Source organism: Natrix helvetica, assembly GCF_964273705.1.
Source record: "Natrix helvetica genome assembly, chromosome: 12".
Lineage (NCBI taxonomy): Eukaryota > Metazoa > Chordata > Lepidosauria > Squamata > Natricidae > Natrix > Natrix helvetica.
The window spans coordinates 14,215,898-14,235,511 of record NC_138556.1 but is presented as its reverse complement, the minus strand read 5'-3'; the positions used below and the strand labels follow the sequence as shown (position 1 = coordinate 14,235,511).

The 19,614-nt window shown below is 40.2% G+C and overlaps 1 protein-coding gene across 2 annotated transcripts in view; it reads right to left on the bottom strand.

The window, feature by feature from the left end:
• Positions 1-9,368: 9,368 nt before the first annotated feature.
• The window catches only part of FBN1 (fibrillin 1), a 196,600-nt gene continuing 186,354 nt past the window's right edge, over positions 9,369-19,614 (bottom strand). For both annotated transcript variants that reach the window (XM_081964556.1, XM_081964555.1), the window contains exons 61-66: positions 18,882-18,998; positions 18,334-18,462; positions 17,432-17,551; positions 13,197-13,428; positions 11,974-12,151; positions 9,369-10,817 (exon numbers count right to left, since the gene is read on the bottom strand). In XM_081964556.1, coding sequence (XP_081820682.1) covers positions 10,428-10,817; positions 11,974-12,151; positions 13,197-13,428; positions 17,432-17,551; positions 18,334-18,462; positions 18,882-18,998 — 1,166 coding nt within the window. In that variant the 3' untranslated portion in view covers positions 9,369-10,427. The remainder of the gene's footprint in view (positions 10,818-11,973; positions 12,152-13,196; positions 13,429-17,431; positions 17,552-18,333; positions 18,463-18,881; positions 18,999-19,614) is intronic.

Genomic DNA, 19,614 nt, shown 5'->3' with positions numbered 1-19,614 from the left:
AAATAGAGCAGAGAGAAACATTCCTCCTGGGTGTTTTTTTCTTTCTTTCTAAGTCCATCAACTTTCATCTCTTTCAGTTCAAACTTGATACTTGCAAGTATATTTGGTGCTTTGCATTTTAGTGCGTGGCGCCCTCAAAACAGCAGGATTTTGTGGTCCCTTAACACTATTCCTCTATTTCTGTCTTGGCTGGGACCCTAGGAATCATTCAGAAAGCTAGTATCTGCCTTCAAGGTCATTAAATACGCTTCAGTATAAACTGACCTGCTAGCCCTATCAAATCCTTGCAAGAATAACTTTTCTTTTTTTTCAGGGGAGTTTAAAACTGGGTGGGGGGAAGCTTTGGAATTTTCAATTTGGATACAGCTATAACCTTGGATTAAGCCATTTTGGCTTCACTGCTTCCCACTTATGTGAATGTGAATCTCTGGAGATTCTCAGTCATCTATGATGTCCCAAAGGTGCTTTTTCAAGAGGCAACTGGACTTTGGTTTGTCTCAAGAGCTGAAGAAGCTTCTTGGATAAGAAGCAAAACCTCTTCAAAGAAAAACCGGAAAGTCCAGTTGCCTTTTGAAAAAGCACCTTTGGGGCAATAAATAGAGATGTTATTGTTACGGACTCTATCCAAAATAGATAGGCACCACTATAGGACACAAACTTTCTGAAATGGTATAGGGTTTCCTGCCTAGGCAGGGGGGTTGGACTAGAAGACCTCCAAGGTCCCTTCCAACTCTGCTATTGTATTATCTCATTAATAAGAATAAGGGAAGGGAAAAGAACGTTTGCTTGTTCTTTCAAATATTTTTGGAGAATGCACTCTAAAATTCTATTTGGGAATATGATGCGCCTTCGGCATTTAGTCATGCCGGGCACATGACCATGGAGACGTCTTCGGACAGCGCTGGCTCTTCGGCTTTGAAACGGAGATGAGCACCTCCCCCTAGAGTTGGGAACGACTAGCACATATATGTGAAGGGAACCTTTACCTTTACCTTATATGGAAAGGAACACCTTCAGTGAAATTTCTTTTGTGTACTCTTTTCCAACACTTTTCAGAAATTTTAATGTTAATTCATCAGGTGCCTGTTTGGATGTCTTTAACAAAATTAATTATCCATGTTTTGGAAGAACAGCTAAATAATAGCCACCCAGATGTGTTCCAAAGTCCAGCAAATGTTTCCTTTGACTACTAATTGTGATAAGACAATAAAATAAATTTATGTATTCGTCATTGAAACAGCTCTCCAAAACGAAATCACTTTTAACTTTAATGTGAACATTTTATGCTTTAGAATCCGGACAGCACAGCACAGCGCAGAAACAAAAAAAAACAATAATAATAATAATTGAGATTAACTGCAATTGTCCAGGACAAAATTACTGCAAGATGTCATAATTGGACAAAAACCAGTCTTATTTCTTTTCCAACTAAACAGAGCCAACCAGATGTCTTTTAGACCACATTTTGCCACCTGCAGAGATCATAGCATTGAAAATTCCTCCTATACCCGAGAGTAGGATGGCTTCCGAAAAATGTAAATTATAGATGTTAACATCTCCTCATCTGACCCCTTCAAAAAAAAAAAAAAGACCATGAATCAGCCTTCCTTAATCTGCTATCCTCTAAATATATTGTATTATTATTGTGGCTTTATTATCTACCCAGCAGGATCATTATCGTCCTCTCTTAATTTAGAGACACTGCTGTACGGTAATGGAGCAAGTACTTAAGGCTTCCTTTCACCATGGAGGAGCAATTTATTATTAACTAGCTGATAACTTGGCATTGCCCGGGTATTTATTTATCCTAATCCTAATCAGGAAAAGCCCTGATTTTGTTGAAAGTTGTTTTGTTGAGAGTAAGTTATCTGCATACCAAGTTTGGTTGAAATTGCTCGAGGTGTTTCAGAGTTATGCTGGAACATATACACACACAAATACACACAGCCATTTAGATAGATAGATGATTGATAGATAAATAGATAGATAGATAGATAGATAGATAGATAGATAGATAGATAGATAGATAGATAGATAGATAGATAGATAGATAGATAGATAATGATAGATAGATGATAGATAGATAGATAGATAGACAGACAGACAGACAGACAGACAGACAGACAGACAGACAGACAGACAGACAGACAGACAAAGTCTTGTCAATCAGGAAGCATGGATAAGCAAGAACACGTTCCAGACTCTAGAGGGCAGTGCTCATCTCCATTTCAAAGCTGAAGAGCCAGCGCATCTCTCTGGTCATGTGGCCAGCATGACTAAATGCCGAAGGCGCACGGAACGCTGGCCGTGCCCCTATCTATTCTCTGCCTCCCAAGTCCCAGCTGATCGGGAGGAAACAAGGATTTTGCAGTATCTTTCCCCTACCATGCCCACCAAGCCACACCCATCAAACCATGCCATGCCCACCAAGCCATGCCCACAGAACCGGTAATAAAAAAAATTGAGTCCCACCACTGGGTGCAATCGACAATTCAATGTATATAATGTTAGCTTAAATCTGCAGGAATTGATGCTTTATACTATAGCAATACCACTTTGCCCTATATACCACTTTGCAGTGCTTTGTAGCCCTCTCAAAGCAGTTTGCAGAGTCAGCCCTATTGCCCCCAACAACCTGGGTCCTTGTTTTACCCACCTCAGAAGGATGGAAGGCTGAGTCAACCTTGAGCCTGGTGAGATTCAAGCTGCCAAATTGCAGGCAACCGGCAGTCAGCAGAAGTAGCCTGCAGTACTGCACTCTCACCACCGCGTCGCCTCGGCTCATTGTTCAATATTTCTAATGGTTCACTCCAAAGTCTTCCTTGAGCCAACCTCAACTGTGGTACCAGGGTTTGTGCGGGCAATGTTTTTGTGTTCTTTTTGTGCCTTCTTCCAGATTATTATTTTGAACTTCCCAAACTAGCTCACAGCCCCGAGATTTTTCTCCTATCGTAATACTCATCAGGATTGCCTTTGCTGAAGTGTTTCCACAGTTAAATTGGATGTCTTCTCTGAAAAAAATATGTCAGCCGTATTTTGGAAAGGATCCATCTGTGCTAATACCTCCAATACTAAAACTTTAATGGGACTGGCTGAGAATTCAATGCATTAATATTGTTACACCCCAGAACAATAACTTTGTCTTCCAAGTATTTCTAAACAGCTAAAGCTGAGGTCAAAAAGAAAGAGAAAAAAGTCACAATTACATCTTCCCATCAGTGGAAGGTGTTTCTCAGCAAGATTGCCAAGTTATTATTATTTTATTTCCCAGCATAAAGGACTTCTCACCAAGAGAAATATTCTGCCAAATATCTCATTCTTTTCTCAGTGTGCAACTGTTTCGGTCTCTTTTACCCATATTATAGGAGTCCTCTACTCTTAGTTCATTATTGATTTATTAGTAAGTTATTATTGTTCTTCCGATTATATAAGACATTTTTTAAAAAGATATTCAGCCAGCATTTCGACATCTGCACTTGGCAAAACCTGGTACTTCTCATGCGTTCTGCTCTAAGTTTACGAGGACCAGGGGAGTGACATTGTGTACAATTAAGAAATCTAATGCCAATGAAATCCGTATCCAAGTCTCACAAGAAATTAAGGTCACTGCTTTCTCCCCACCCACCCCCAGTGATCTTTGTTGAACATGGCCATGGTTTAAATGTTTGCCCAGTAAAAAAGTGAATGAGAAAAGAGTGAGAATTTGCTAGAAACAGATAAGAAGTTAAAATAAAATGGATAATCTTCCACATTTTTGGGTGTAGAAACCGTGTTTAGTCCGTTTCAGACATTATTATTATTATTATTATTATTATTGGGAGACCCATGATATTTAATAGAGGAGATTTGACCTGAGAGGAGACCTGCATATCTAAAAACCACACTCAAGTTGTAGAAAAAGAAAATATGAACCTAGAGTGTCCATGGTTATGCTCGAAGCCAGTATACGACCCCAATTCTTAGGATGGATCTCTTCACGTTCTACACATCCACAACAAAGTTATGATTTGGGAAGAACCAGTTTATTTCTTGCCCTTTTATGTTCCCTGCTAGCCGCTTCCACGTTTTCCTCTTCGGAGGAGCGCAAAGCCACGTCTGAATCCGCCTCCTATGAAATCAAGGAAGCGAAGATCTCACTTTCAAACCCGAGATCTTCTCTTTTTTTTTCCCCGAGAAGCTCCTCCTGGAGAATTGGCTTGGACCTTCTTGTTCCAAAGGGTGTAATGTGAACTCCTGCTTGAAATAAATTGAAGTGGCGTTCTTTTTCTCCCTCATGATTTTGAAACAAATAATTACAGCATTAGCACTCAGAAGCCAAGAGTGAGGAGAGGACTAGTTCGTTAGAGCAGTACCCTGTTTTCCCCAAAATAAGACCTCCCCGGATAATAAGCCCAATGAGGCTTTTGAGCGCATGCGCTAAAATAAACCCTCCCCTGAAAATAAGCCCTCCCTGAAAATATTGCAACACAGCAGCAGCCATAAGGTGACCACGCTCGCCGCCTCCTGCACCTCAAAAATAATAAGACCTCCCCAAAAATGAGGCCAAGTACTTATTTCGGGGGTCAAAAGAAAATAAAACCCTATCTTATTTTTGGGGAAACATGGTACTTTCTTCGTTAGAATTTGCTATGCTCCCCCCCCCCCAAACACACATTTACATCCTTTGTACATAATCCCTCATGTGGTATTGCCTCTTCTCACCCACCTAATCCAATTTTCGGTTACCATAGAAGCTCACTGTTGATTCTGGATTTATTCTCATTTTACTTCACCCCGCCTTGCCATCCTTCCCATGAACTAATAAACCACAGTGGATTTGAAAGCATGAGCAAATGTGAGCATCGCACCAAGAACTTTTATGTTCCATTGACATTTACTTCCCACCCTAATAATTTAGAGCTGTTAACGTATCAAAAATGAAAAAAAAAGAAACCACCCTTCTTCCCATTGCAAAGTTTACAAATGAGTAATAATCCAGAGTTATTGTTTGCTGCAGAACATATGGTCTCAATTGACGGGAATAATAAACTTGCTAAGCAAGAGTTTGCAGTGGGAATGAATTATTTGTCTGGGTCATTCATTCAAGATGCATTCATGTATAGTAAAAACATATATACTTTTGATAACGTAGGTATATATAAATAAAACAGCTGGAGAGCTTCTTACTATGTCGAACAAAGCTGGGTTATCAAAAGTTGGGTTATGAGAAGTTTGGCCAACTTATATATTTCTTTTTAAAAAACAGGGAAAGTGATAGCCCCATTTCTGACGGCTAACTGCTCCTACACAAGCACTGTTCCCATGCTTATGAGAAGGGTAGTCCGCTCATTCATGGCTCTCCAAGAGAGGATTAGAACTAGCATCTCGCCTTCTAACAACAAAACATAATCCTTTCCCTGAAGGACAAGAAATGACCAGGCACTCCTAATGGTGGCTAGGTTGGTACAGGATGCCCCTGAACTTTACCAAAAATTCTTTACCCCAAGAATATATAAAGGAAGGAGGCTTAGGAGCCAGGATGGCACAGTGGTTAGAATGCAGTATTGCAGACTAACTCTGCCCACTGTCAGGAGTTCAATCCTGACCGGCTCAAGGTTGACTCAGCCTTCCATCCTTCCGAGGTCGGTCAAATGAGGAGCCAGATTGTTGGGGGGTAAGGGACTGATTCTTAGAGGGGGCTGTAAAGTTGTATATAAGTCTTAAGAAGTGCTCTTGCTATTTCCTCGCCTCCGACACAGAGCCCTCAACAGAGCCTTCCCCAGACTCCAGGACTGGCCCATGTTCCTCCCCAACCTCCTCACTGCCCGAATCTGCTCCAACTCCGCTGGCGGGTCACAACACTCTCACACATATCCAAACAATGATTTTTTCTATACTAATCAGGATGCTTCTAAAAAAGCATCTCTAGAAAATACTAACCAGGTTATTCATGCCTGCCCAGAATCAAACACAATTTACACTTTTCCGTTCAGACCTTCGTTGTTCAAGATGGAATAGGGGCTGAAAGAGGAGGCACACAAGGAATTTTCACATTTATAAATCTGAATGTCTGCATATGATTCTTGGGGATTTCTAAAGCCACACATCTGGGAATTCATTAATATTATACAGATCATTTTACTTTCATCATACCATTAAATAACTCTGGGCAGACTTCCAATATAAATATTATGTCTAGACCATAGTTTTCCCCATTTTTTTTAGGAGCTCGCCAAAATTCACCTGTTTTTGTTTGAGGGATATATGAAATTTTCATTACGGATCAGTTCAAATCTTCATGTTAAGAGTAACGGCATTTTGCTTCACAAGACACCAGACTAATTTAGAAACAAAAACAAAAAAGTCCACTACAAAGAGAGAGGGGGAAAAAAAAGATAATTTCAGAGATCTAACATTTGCAAAATAAAAAAATGAAGCCAGCAATATGTAATAGGAATAAATGTACTCTTATCCTTCATATCCTTCTCTTTTTTTTATTTACCAGACTTGGGCTGAAATATGTAAATAAATCTATTCAACCATAGCTGTATTTGGTTATTTAGAAGAAAACAGTCATCTTCCAATTGAAAGAGGACTTTCTAAGTCCATGTCGTTCACAAACTCCACGTAGTTTTAAGCCAATGTTTTGTGATTTTTGTATCCCGCTTCCAGAATTGTACGGACAATTCCAAATACAGATTGGCTAGTTTTCAAGGTATCCATCAATTGTTAAGAGTAGTAGGTAGCAAGGTTTCTAAAGGAAGGTGGGTTCAAGAAATGATTGGCACTGTCAGAACACATACACATATACTTGATATATATTTGTAGGCTGCTATGAGTAGAGTCTGTTAGGCCAGAAGTAAGGAACTGATAAGTAACATGCACACTGCATCAAAATAATTATCCTTCAGAGGATGGAGAAACAACCACCACCAATACCACCACTTCCAGGAAGAATGACTGAAAGCATGACAGAATCAGCTAACTTTGTAAACAACAGAAATACAACAGCTGACATTTTATGTGGATGGACATAGCCTACCGGTATTATGTTTTGCAATAGGAGAGGAAGAGGAAAAGAAGAGTTGGAAGGGACCTGGGAGGTCTTCTAGTCCAACCCCCTGCTTAGGCAGGAAGCCCACCACTTCAGACAAATAGTTATCCAATCTCTTCTTAAAAACTTCCAGTGTTGGAACATTGACAACTTCTGGAGGCAAGTTGTTCTACTGATTAATTGTTCTGTCAGGAAATTTCTCTTTAGTTCTAAGTTGCTTCTCTCCTTGATTGGTTTCCACTTATTGCTTCTTGTCCTGCCTTCAGGTGCTTTGGAGAATAGCTTGACTCCCTCTTCTTTGGGGCAGCCCCTGAGATATTGGAACACTGCTATCATGTCTCCCCTAGTCCTTCTTTTCATTAAACTAGACATACCCAGTTCCTGCAACCGTTCCTCATATCTTTTAGCCTCAGGTCCCCTAATCATCTTTGTTGCTCTTCTCTGAACTCTTTCTAGAGTCTCCATATCTTTTCTACATCGTGGCGACCAGAACTGAATGCAGAATTCCAAGTGTGGCCTTACCAAGGCATTATAAAGTGGTATTAACCCTTCACGTGATCTTGATTCTATCCCTCTATTTATGCAGCCTAGAACTGGGTTGGCTTTTTTGGCAGCTGCTGCACACGGCTGGCTCCTATTTAAATGGTTGTCCACTAGGACTCCAAGATCCCCCTGACAGTTACTACTATTGAGCAAGGTACCACCTATACTGTACCTGTGCATTTTGATTTTCTTGCCTAAGTGTAGAGCCTTACTTTTTTCACCGCTAAATTTCATTTTGTGAGATAGCGCCCAAGTCCCAAAGGTAGAGTGAAATTGCCTTCATTGCATTTTAACTTCCCTGAGGCTGGTGGGAGGAGCTGCTGAATGTGCGGGGGAGGGGGGGAGTCCGAGAGAGAGAGTATAGAGGACAAAGCGAAACACTTTCAAAGAAAATCCAGCTGCCTTTTGGAGAAAAAAAAAAACCCACATTTGAGACAATTTGAGGAACAGGGTAGTCTCCTTACAGCTTGAATCCGATCTTTAATCAAAGAATTAGCAATTGCGGCATTGCTCTTTTTAATGATGGGCTGTCTATGTGTGAAATGGGCAGCTATAATGAAAGTGAATAATATTGTTGAGCAGTTGGTCTTTCGGGCGGGTTTTTTCAGAGTATTCTGCGCTAACATATAAAATACATTTTTCTTCCAAGACTACTAGTCCAATGAAACAATAATTCATTCATTTGAATCCAAGATCAACCTGTAACTAGTAGTCCTCGCTTAACAACCTCAAATTGGGACCAGCAGCTCTGATGCTAAGCAATGGCGTTGTTAAATGAGACATGTGACGGCAGGGACAGAGTTTACTATTTTAGTGCCGACTTCTCCATTGATTCTCCTTGTTGGAAGCCAGTTGCGAGCCTGCAAATGGCAATTGTGCAGCTGTGGACCAATGCAACAATCATACATTCGCATCAACTGCAAAGTGCATGAATGTCAATTGTGACGGCAGGGACACAATTGTACAGGTGGTCCTCAACTCAGCATCTTTTCTACATCGTGACGACCAAAACTGGATGCAGTATTCCAAGCGTGGCATAATAATTTGATCATATGGAATACTAGGATAGTAGTTCTTTAAGGTGTTGTTTTGGACAAAAACATTTACAAAAAATTCAGAAAAGTTGGCTTGCAGCTTATAATGAGAACGCATCATATTACTTTCCAATTAATTTTAATGAGCAATTAATTTTGATTTGCTGAATTAGTGGCTGTATTTTAGTTCCAACAGTTTCTGCTTTCTCTCTCTATGCAAGAAACTCCACCCTACGCATGCCAGGGATGTAGACGTAGCTACATGTTTGATTCTTCAAGTTCTTTTCTTTCTCAATCAATCTCACCCCACAATCAAACTAAAAACTGTGAATTGTCCGGGTGGGTTTTATAGCTCTTTTATTAATAATTATTTTTCAATGTAAGTATAAAAGTGACTATTCAAGATTTGTAAAAAGGAGGAGATTGTGACTACAGAGAAATGCACAGGGGTCAAATGTAGGCTATAGATCATAACGTCCCAGTCTTCTCCCAGTATGTGTATGTATATATATATATATATATATATATATATATATATATATATATATATATATATATATATATATATATATATATATATATATATATATATATATATATATATATATATATATATATATATATATATATATATATATATATATATATATATATATATATATTTATATATATATATATATATTTTCTGAACATACCTGTATAAAAAAAATACTTTGCCCGCACTGGTGCAAGTTCAGCAAGAATATGAATCCATGGAATGAACTAAAAAAAATTGTTTTATTGTGACTTTTTGACAGTGAACCCTTCTCGATACGATAGGTATCATTGGACATGTGTTACATTATGTCACGACAATAACTGGAATGGCACTGTGTCAAGTGACTCCGGATTAGTTGTGAATGGTCCTCGCTGACCTCAGTGCATTTTGATTGTCACAGAAATTTCACCACCAAGTTTGTGTATGCAGTTAAGTAGTTGGTCTTATAAGCACCATTATAAACCCTTGCATGAAGGGAGTTATTAATCTAGTTTACAAATGCTTCATGGATAAGGATAGCATGGTTACAGTATACACACACCTTAATTTACATGTACTGTATTATAGATATAACTGAGATAAACTACTGAGCTAAATTCGGGGTTGATCGATGACTGAGAGTAATGGCAATTTCTTTGGCTTCTAAATTGTGTATATATATTACAGTGCATTTATTTTTTAAAAAAATCTAGATTGGACATTGTTTCTAGCACCAAATCGATTACAGAAATGGCTGACCTAGTAAGATGTAGCTGGAGAGAGGCGGATCTTAAGATTTCTTTTTTTAAGAAGAAGAAGAAGAAGAAGAAGAAGAAGAAGAAGAAGAAGAAGAAGAAGAAGAAGAAGAAGAAGAAGAAGAAGAAGAAGAAGAAGAAGAAGAAGAAGAAGAAGAAGAAGAAGAAGAAGAAGAAGAAGAAGAAGAAGAAGAAGAATCTAACTGACGGACTTGTGGTCTTGCAACTCTTGGCACCTGTGCTGATCAGACATTGGCTTGGTATCCATGATCAGCTTTCAACAGCAGTCCCGAAATTCAAGATTCAGTATCTCGAAAGTAGCTACACTTACAAAGAAGCCTGAGAAAAGTGATGGTCGTGAGCTAGAGTTTCCTTCCGGTACCTTTACTTACATCAAAGTGGAATAGCGCTCACGTGTCCAAGGGAATACAATGACAGCTTGTTCCTGCGATATGGAAGAACCTTACTGAGGAATAAAAAAAAACATTCAAGTCTCACCCTAGCTATCTTTGGCTTTTCATAATGTTTGGTCTCTGGCTGGTGAATTAATGGAGCACAATTTCAATCTTCATTCTCAGGCTGTCTCCTAGCTCTCCACTGAGGTAGTCTTGGTCGTGCTTATCTTCAAACTGAAGGAGTTCTTTCCTTTTGTAGAGCGGGAGGCTGCTGATGTGTAATGAATATATTCCAGGCACAGGTTTCTTTTTAGCTAAATGAAGGAAGCTGACCCCTTCTTTCTGATTTATCCTAAAGAACCCGTTTTCGTTCCCGTGGTCTATTAAGTATCGGTTGTGGTTGGTCAGGGTGGTGAGAGCAGGGATCAGTTCCAAGAGGCGGTCCTTGTTGTTAAGGCCGGAGATGTTGTAAGATAAGACGGCCGGTTTTTCAAGGTCCCAGCTGGCCAGGTTGATGGTTGCATCTGTCTCCAGCTGACCCTGTAAAAAAAAAAAAGAACAAGGTGTTTTAGGTTCTTGTTTTCCTCCTGAATTTTTCTCCTTCTAACATGAAGCATTGCAACCATCCATATCTGTTGAAGCTTAGATCAACAGCGTTGGAAGAGGCCTTGTAGGTCATCTAGTTCAACCCCTTCCCCCCACACTCAAGCAGGAGACCCTACACCATTTTTGACAAATGGCAGTACAGTCTCTTCCTGAAAGTCTGCAATGATGAAGCTCCCACAACTTCCGAAGGCAACTTCTGTTTCATGGGTTGATTGTTGTCACTGTCTGAAAATTCCTCCTTATTTCTAGGTTGAATCTCTCCTTGGTCATTTTCCATCCATTATTCCTTGTCTGGCCTTCAGGTGCTTTGGAAAATAGTTTGACCCCCTCGTCTCTGTGGCAGTTCCTCAGATATTGGAACACTGCTATTGTCATGCTGGTCTATGACCATAAGTGAGTGTGTGTATGTCCCTCTGTGTGTGTGTGTACATTTTTTATTCAGATTACAGTAATGTAAAACATAAATGAAAATAAAGATAATAGGGAAATGAGAAGGGGAAAGAAAGGGGGAGGAGAGATGTAGGATAAAGGGGAAAAGAAATATAAACTTTAGACTTCTTTCAGCACAATAAAATCCAACATAGAAGGACAGCCTTAACTTTTACATACTTAGTTATTACTAGGCATTTGTGCAACAATAAATTAATCCAATCAGCAAAACCCAAAATCAAAGTTCCATTCTCATCTGTCTCAAAGAGAAAATCTAGAAGTGATTTGCAAGTAGAAAGAAAATCAGAAATAGTTTTTCTTGGCTGTAATACAGTTTAGAATATAGAATAACAGAGTTGGAAGGGACCTTGGAGGTCTTCTAGTCCAACCCTCTGCTCAGGCAGGAAACCCTACAACACTTCAGACAAATGGATATCCAACATCTTCTTAAAAGCTTCCAGTGTTCACAGCTTCTGGAGGCAAGTCGTTCCACTGATTAATTGTTCTCAATGTGATCAGCATTGTTAATGTGAACAATTCAAAGCAGCTTACTATACTTAACTTTACTATAGTTTTTTTTTTTAAAAAGTGAAGGAACCATGCTCAAAATGGAAACCACGTAAATGTTACTTCAGGTGAGAAGGATAAAGGTGCAACTTACCTCTGTATCCAGGGCATTGGTTTCATTTAGGCCTCGCCGTTTTCTTCCCCTTTTCGGGTAGCCATTGATTTTGCAATCGTAGCAGGCTTCCGGAGAAAGAGCGCTATCATCTATTTCACCACTGAGCGGTAGGTCATGGTTCTGACCTTTCCCCAGACCCATTCCAGCCACACAGTGTCTACAGAATGTAAAAGAAAGAACGAACAGACATCAGACAGAATTAAAAGACTATTTCTATTCTTTAAGCATGAGATACATGCTTATTGCATGCTATATGCTACACGAAAAAAGGTTTTTTTTGTTCTTAGTTGCAAAGTCATGTCTGACCCATCGCGGCCCCATGGACAACATTCCTCCAGGCCTTCCTGTCCTCTACCATCCTCTGGAGTCCACTTAAGCTCACGCCGACTGCTTCAGTGACCATCCAGCCACCTCATTCTCTGTTGTCCCCTTCTTCTTTTGCCCTCAATCTTTCCCAGCATGAGGCTCGTCTCCAGTGAGTCCTTCCTTCTCATTAGGTGGCCAAAGGATTTGAGTTTCCTCTTCAGGATCTGGCCTTCCAAAGAGCAGTCAAGGTTGATCTCCTCTAGGATTGACCGGTTTGATCTCCTTGCAGTCCAAGGGACTCACAGGAGTCTTCTCCAGCACCATCATTCAAAGGCCTCCATTCTTTGGCGCTCGGCCGTTCTTATGGTCTTACATATAAGTTACATATAAGATATGGTCTTACATATAAGATATGGTCTTACATATAAGATATGGTCTTACATATAAGATTCTTATGGTCTTACATATAAGATACATATAAGATATGGTCTTACATATAAGATATGGTCTTACATATAAGATTCTTATGGTCTTACATATAAGATACAATGCCTATATATTTTGTACCTCTGCATCTCTAATCATTTAATAGAAACCTGGTCTATGAGAGAGCCATTTTATTTCTAAACTTGAATATTTTTTTCATGGGGATTGTATCATCAACTGATAGAGTCAAAGGCACATGAAGGAATGGACCAAACTATAAGTATATCCATTGTTTACATCTCCTATTGTCAATGCAACTTTTGCTCAAGAAATTGAGTTTATAGTTGTGCCATCTCTTGCAGATTCTATTTCCCCCTACATGGGTTGGTCTGCATTAATCTAAAGAAACTAGGAGGGTATTTTTGTGGTGGTTATTGTTGTTGTAGATCCAAAAGCAAGCATCTTCTCACCCTTGTCCTATTCGGAAGTACCCTGGTGGGCATCCGCAGACATAACCACCTTCTGTATTGGAGCAACCGTGGCTGCATGGAGCTTGAGAGGACCCGCACTCGTTCACATCTTGGCATTGCCCACTGAACTGTTCAAAATTATATCCAGTGGGACACATGCATTTGTAACTTCCCAATGTGTTGTGGCAAGATGCCCCACCGCAGATATGAGAACTGAGGCATTCGTTTTCATCTGGAAGACAAAGCAAAGGAGGTTTGATCATCATTCTAATCATCTCTTGAGATATTTAGTCATAACTATCACATTTCTCTAGTAAATATCCTGCACACAAGTAGATTCAGGGGCAAGGATTCTGTCTATCTAAAATCTCCATGGCCGAGATGGGACTCTCCTCTCCTCTCCCCTCCCCTCTCTCCTTCTTCCTCCTCTCTCCTTCTTCCATCTCCTCCCCCTTCCTCTCCCCTCTTCTTCCTCTCCTCTCCTCTTTTTCCTCTCCTGTTCTTCCTCCCCTCCCCTTTCCTTCTTCAGTCCTCTCCCCTCCACTCTCTTTCTTCCTCCTCCCTCCTTCTTCCCTCTCTTCCTCTCTTCTTCTTCACTCTACTCTCCTCCCTTCCTCTCCTCTCTTCTTCATCTCCTCTCCTCTTTTTCCTCTCCTGTTCTTCCTCCCCTCCCCTCTGCTTCTTCACTCCCCTCCCCTCTCTCTTTCTTCCTCCTCTCTCCTTCTTCCCTCTCTTCCTCCCCTCCCCTCATCTTCTTCTCCTCTTCTTCTTCACTCTACTCTACTCTACTCTACTCTACTCTACTCTACTCTACTCTACTCTCTTTTGATATCTTCAAATCACTGTTGATGCCTGAACAAGTCCATGCAGTTTTCTTGGGAAGATTTTGGAAGTGATTTGTCATTGCTTTCTCCCTAGGGGTGAGAGATAGTGACCGGCCCAAGGTCACCCAGCTTACTTTGTGCCTAAGGCAGGACTAGAACTCACAGTCTCCGTTTCTGGCGTGGTGCCTTAACCACTATATCAAGCTGGCTCTGTAACTAAATAATTATTATTCCTTATGCCTGGGTTGTGGTCTGTCATTTTGATTCTCATCCAATTCATGGGGTGCACAAAATATTTGCACTAATGCCAACATTATTGAACGCCTTTCATTTTCAACACCTAGTTAAACCGTCATATATAGTTAAATCAAGATAAATGAACAGCTAATTTTTACAATGATTTGAACAAATTATGTTCATTGTTTATCTAATAAGGGCTGATTAAAAACTTGTCTTAAATGAATACAGCCAATAATTTGCAGCATGATGCATATCATACTGGATTCATTATTAGGCATACTGTATGTCTTCCAGATGTGTAGACTTCAGCTCTGAAAATTCTCAGAAATGGCTTTATTGTCTGGAAAATTCGTCAACCTTAAATCACATAAGTGATAGTGCTGAGTTTGAGGAAACGTGGTGAAACTATATAAAATGATTTATTTCAGAAACTCACTTACGTTAAAGACTTTGCAAGTTCCTCCTTTGAACTAAACAAGATTTAGACTTTAAACTATAAACTATATCCCCCCCCCCAATTGTTACAGTACCCAAGCTATGCACCAAAGACAAATTCCTTGTGTGTCCAATCACACTTGGCCAATAAAGAATTCTATTCTATTCTGAAGAATTCTATTCTACTCTAGTTTGCAACTTTCAAAGGGAACAATTAAAAAGAAACAACATTAGGTGGCTTATGAATTTGATTCATAAACTGAGAGTCATTTGCTCACTTGTCTTTAACAATGGTGTTTGTTACATCTAATATGGTTATTTTATCATTCTGTTATGTGCTGTTAAAAAAAATCTTCTTACTTTACCCTTTTCCTTCTGTCAATCTACATTATGAGATCTGGCAAATGGATAAAGATAATAACTGAATCAAAGGTTTTTTAAAAAAATAATAAAAGTACTATCTATAAGTTATGGATGGGGAAACACACACACACACACACACAGAGAGCTGTTTTCCCTGCCTAAGGGCTGATTAATGGACTTGTGACAGCATGGAAATTTGATCTGGGGATTGATTAGCTCATTTATGGCTCTCAAATAGAACTAATTCTAGGTCAGAATTGAAGCCCTAAAAAGAACAGCTGGATTCATTTTTCTTTGCTCTCTGTTTAATGCAACTTGTATTGGAGTTTAGCACATGATGCTTGTTGAGAGGAGAAGAAATTTTTGCGCCAAGGCACAAATGAGATAACACTGGGGGTGGGGGGGGGAAGGGGGAGAGTTTTTAAAAAGTATATAAAATGGCACTGAAGAAAAAGTTCAGTTTTACTTACACACACACACACACACACACACACACACACACACACACACACACACACAGTGTTCTTCCAGAAAGCTTTTTCAGCTTCATAGTTTAGTCTACAGTTGTGGGATTTCCTGATATTGCAGTTTTCCTACCAACCCTGCTTCATTATTATTTTTTTGAGCTCTGCCAAAATCAACCAGACTGCACACGATTCAATGCAGGGCTAACACCCCCCAGGTTTCATTTTCAAAACCAGAACAATGGTGGTGTTTTACAGGGAGTCTTCGACTTACAACATTCATTTAGTGACCCTTCAAAGTTATGACGGCACCAGAAAAAGGGAGCTATGACCGTTTTCCGCCCTTACGACCGTTGCATGTATCCCCATGGACACACGATCGAAATTCAGATGTTTGGGCTACTGACTCATATTTATGACGGTTGCAGTGTCCCGGAGTCATGTGATTCTCCTTTTGCGACCTTCTTAAAAGCAAATTCAAGGGGGAAACAAGATTCGCTTAACCACCATGTTACTAACTTAATCGTTGCAGTGACTCACTTAACAACCACAGCACATAATGGGTCAAAATTCACTTAGCAAATGTTAAACTTAGCAACAAAAATGTTGGGCTCAATTTTAAGGTCGTACGTCGAGGATTACCTGTAATGATTTTGTAACTCAGCAAAACCTGAAAGGGGCCAACCGAACACTTAATTTAAACCGTACGGGTCTTTCTAAGCCAATATTTAATTTTTAAAAAAATATAGCATGCTTGAGTAACTTTCCAATTCTTTTTTTTTTTTTGTACTGAAAAGGCCACGTTGGGCAACTGTGTATGAGAGAGGGCAAGTTTTCTTAACCCTAACTAAAACCAGGAACCTCCCTTAAAACTGGGCCACAATAAAAATAAAAAAACATTTAAAAAAAGAAAAAGAAAAGCAAAGCAAACCAGGCCAAACAAATGGTCAATTGTCACATTTGTTGTCCCCATATATACCTCCAGGAGAGAATGGCTGTTCCAATTAACTGATTAAATTAGGTGCAGTGATGGAAATAACCCCGAAAATGAGTTTCCTAATTAAAATTGGTTTTTAGAATATTCTTGCTGCATTCACAGGAATAACGTTGAAATCATTTTGCATGCCTCGGAAAGCACCTCGGGAGAATTACTTATGGTTCTACTCGTGAATTAAAGAAAGCCATTTTCTCTCATTAGTTGTTTCTCATATCAAAACACCTAATGTGCGGCCAGAATCGGAAAAATAACATTTAACACAGAACAGTAGCTAAACAAAATGATTTGGTTGAGATCTGCATATGTGGGACTGATTGGGGTAGATGGTAGGGGTGACCCAAATATAATTTTATCATATTTTATCTCTATCTTAAATTATTGTATTCTATTCCAATTTCATTTTAAATCGTATTTTATTCCAATTCCATTTTAAATCGTATTTTATTCCCATTCCATTTTAAATCGTGTTTTATTCCATTTTAAATTGTATTTTATCAAACTCCATTTTATATTGCTTTTATCAAATTTTAGTAATAATTTGTTTCTGGAACTTTGCACTTTGATATGGCCCAAGAGCTAATCAATAAAGACTCAATGTCAATGTCTAATTAGTGGTTTTATTTGCTAATGGCGGAAACACCGATCAGCACTAGATTCTGGACCAAAAACAGAAGTTCTGACTGTCACCTTTAAAGTCCTACATTACTAGGGAGAAACCAATGTTTTTCTGAGATTTTTCTAACGACAGTTCCAGCTAGGCAAAAGGGCTTCTTTGATAATCTCATGTGTTTCCTAAAACCTGTACAGGAAATTACTTCGAAATCAACCAAATGACAATCAAACCAGCCAAAAATTTAATTGCTAACTCGAGAAAGGGACTTGCGTGCTCAGACATTAAAAAACAAGACTTGCCAACACATTGGTTCCACTGATAATGTTGGAGGTAGCCTTGTGGGCAGCTACACCTGTATCCTCCAATTATATTCTGGCAACCATGCTGGCATCGGTGATTTCCATCACACTCATCGACATCTGCAACAACAAAAGAAAGCATAGATGGAAAATATTTTAGATGACTTTGCTGGAAAAACAACAACAATGGTTCCGTGTTCCAAGACGCTAATGGAACATAGATATAATTACCAGTTGACTTTAAATGCATTTATTAGGCCATGGTGCATTTAAATGTATTAATGAGCCACAGTGGCAGGGTGGGTAGAGTGCAGTACTGCAAGCTACTTCTGCTGACTGCCGGCTGCCTGCAATTTGGCAGTTCGAATCCCACCAGGCTCAAGGTTGACTCAGCCTTCTGTCCTTCCAAGGTGGGTAAAATGAGGACCCAGATTGCCTGGGGGCAATAAGCTGACTCTGTAAACAGCTTAGAGAGCAGAGGTGGTATTCAGCCAGTTCTAACGAACCGGTAGCGGAAATTTGAGTAGTTCGGAGAACTGGTAAATACCGCCTCTGGCTGGCTCCACCCTCTTCTATTCGCTGCCTCCCGAGTTCCCAGCTGATCAGCATCTGAGCTAATATGCTGGGTCTTCTTCTGTTGCCCTGCACAGGAGAAGGGAGCTGGAAAGCAGGTTAATGGGGTTGGAAGGGAATGGGGATTTTACAAAATCCTTCCCCTGCCATGCGCACCAAGCCAAGCCACACCCACAGAACCAGTTGTAAAACTTTTTGAATCCCACCACTGTTAGAGAGGGCTGCAGAGCACTGTAAAGTGGTATATAGGTTTATGTGCTGTTGCTATTAATTAACACTCCGGACGAGGTAAAAGAGTAGATGGTCATGTCAGTCCTCAAGAGATGTACCTTCGCACGCGGCACCAGTATGGTCCAGGGCAAAGCCCCGCTGGCATTCACACGTAAAGCTTCCGGGAGTATTTTGACAAACTCCCTTTGATCCACAAAGATTGACGTCAGTGGCGCATTCATTGTTGTCTAAAAGAAATACATATGGATATTAGATGATCTCTCCGTGTGTGCGTGTATGTGTGTGTGTGCAAGACTTCTACAATGAAAGAGAGAGGGGGGACAGGTTGGTCTAGCGGTTAAAGCACCAGACTACAAAGCGGGCGTCCATGAGTTCTAGTCCTCCCTTAGGTATGAAAATCAGCTGGAGGGTTTTCAACCAATCACCAGGAGGGGGTGAGTTCTAGTCCTGCCTTAGGCATAAAAGCTTACTGGGGGATTTTGAGCCCATCACCAGGAGGTGGTGAGTTCTAGTCCTGTTCTAGACATGAAAGCCAACAGGGCGACTTTGGGCCAGTCCTTCTCTCTCAGACAAAGTGGTTGCACACAGTGGTTGTCGTGGAGGAAATAGGGAGGGCAAAGGTGTGTTGATATTTCTTGCCACTCACCAATACATGCTGAATGATGTTGAGTAAATCCAGGAGGACATTTACAAGTAAATCCTCCAATAGTGTTGACACAAAGAAACTGGCAGTTGTGTTGCTTGGTTGCACATTCATCAAAATCTGAAAGGACAGCAAATTCATTTGTTCAGGTTTTGCTCCTCATAAAGACAACATGATAACATACTGTTCCCCCCAGTTCATGGGGACCAAACCCTAACTCTAAGAGGGTTTTCCCCCCTATGGGATTTTCCCATGTATTTTACCAGGAAACATAGATACGATGGGTTGGAAAAGTCAGCTCCCCCCTAACCATACCAATGAGCTGTGAATCCATTGGCGGTGTCCATTTTCCTGTCTGAATTCATGGGGGCTTAACCCTAACCCTAAGTGGGTTTTCCCCCCTATGGGATTTTCCCATGTATTTTACCAGGAAACATAGATACGATGGGTTGGAAAAGTCAGCTCCCTCCTAACCATTCCGATGAGCTGCGAATCCATTGGCGGTGTCCATTTTCCTGTCTGAATTCATGGGGGCTTAACCCTAACCCTAAGTGGGTTTTCCCCCCTATGGGATTTTCCCATGTATTTTACCAGGAAACATAGATACGATGGGTTGGAAAAGTCAGCTCCCCCCTAACCATACCGATGAGCTGCGAATCCATTGGCGGTGTCCATTTTCCTGTCTGAGTTCATGGGGACCTAACCCTAACCCTAAGTGGGTTTCCCCCCCCCCCCT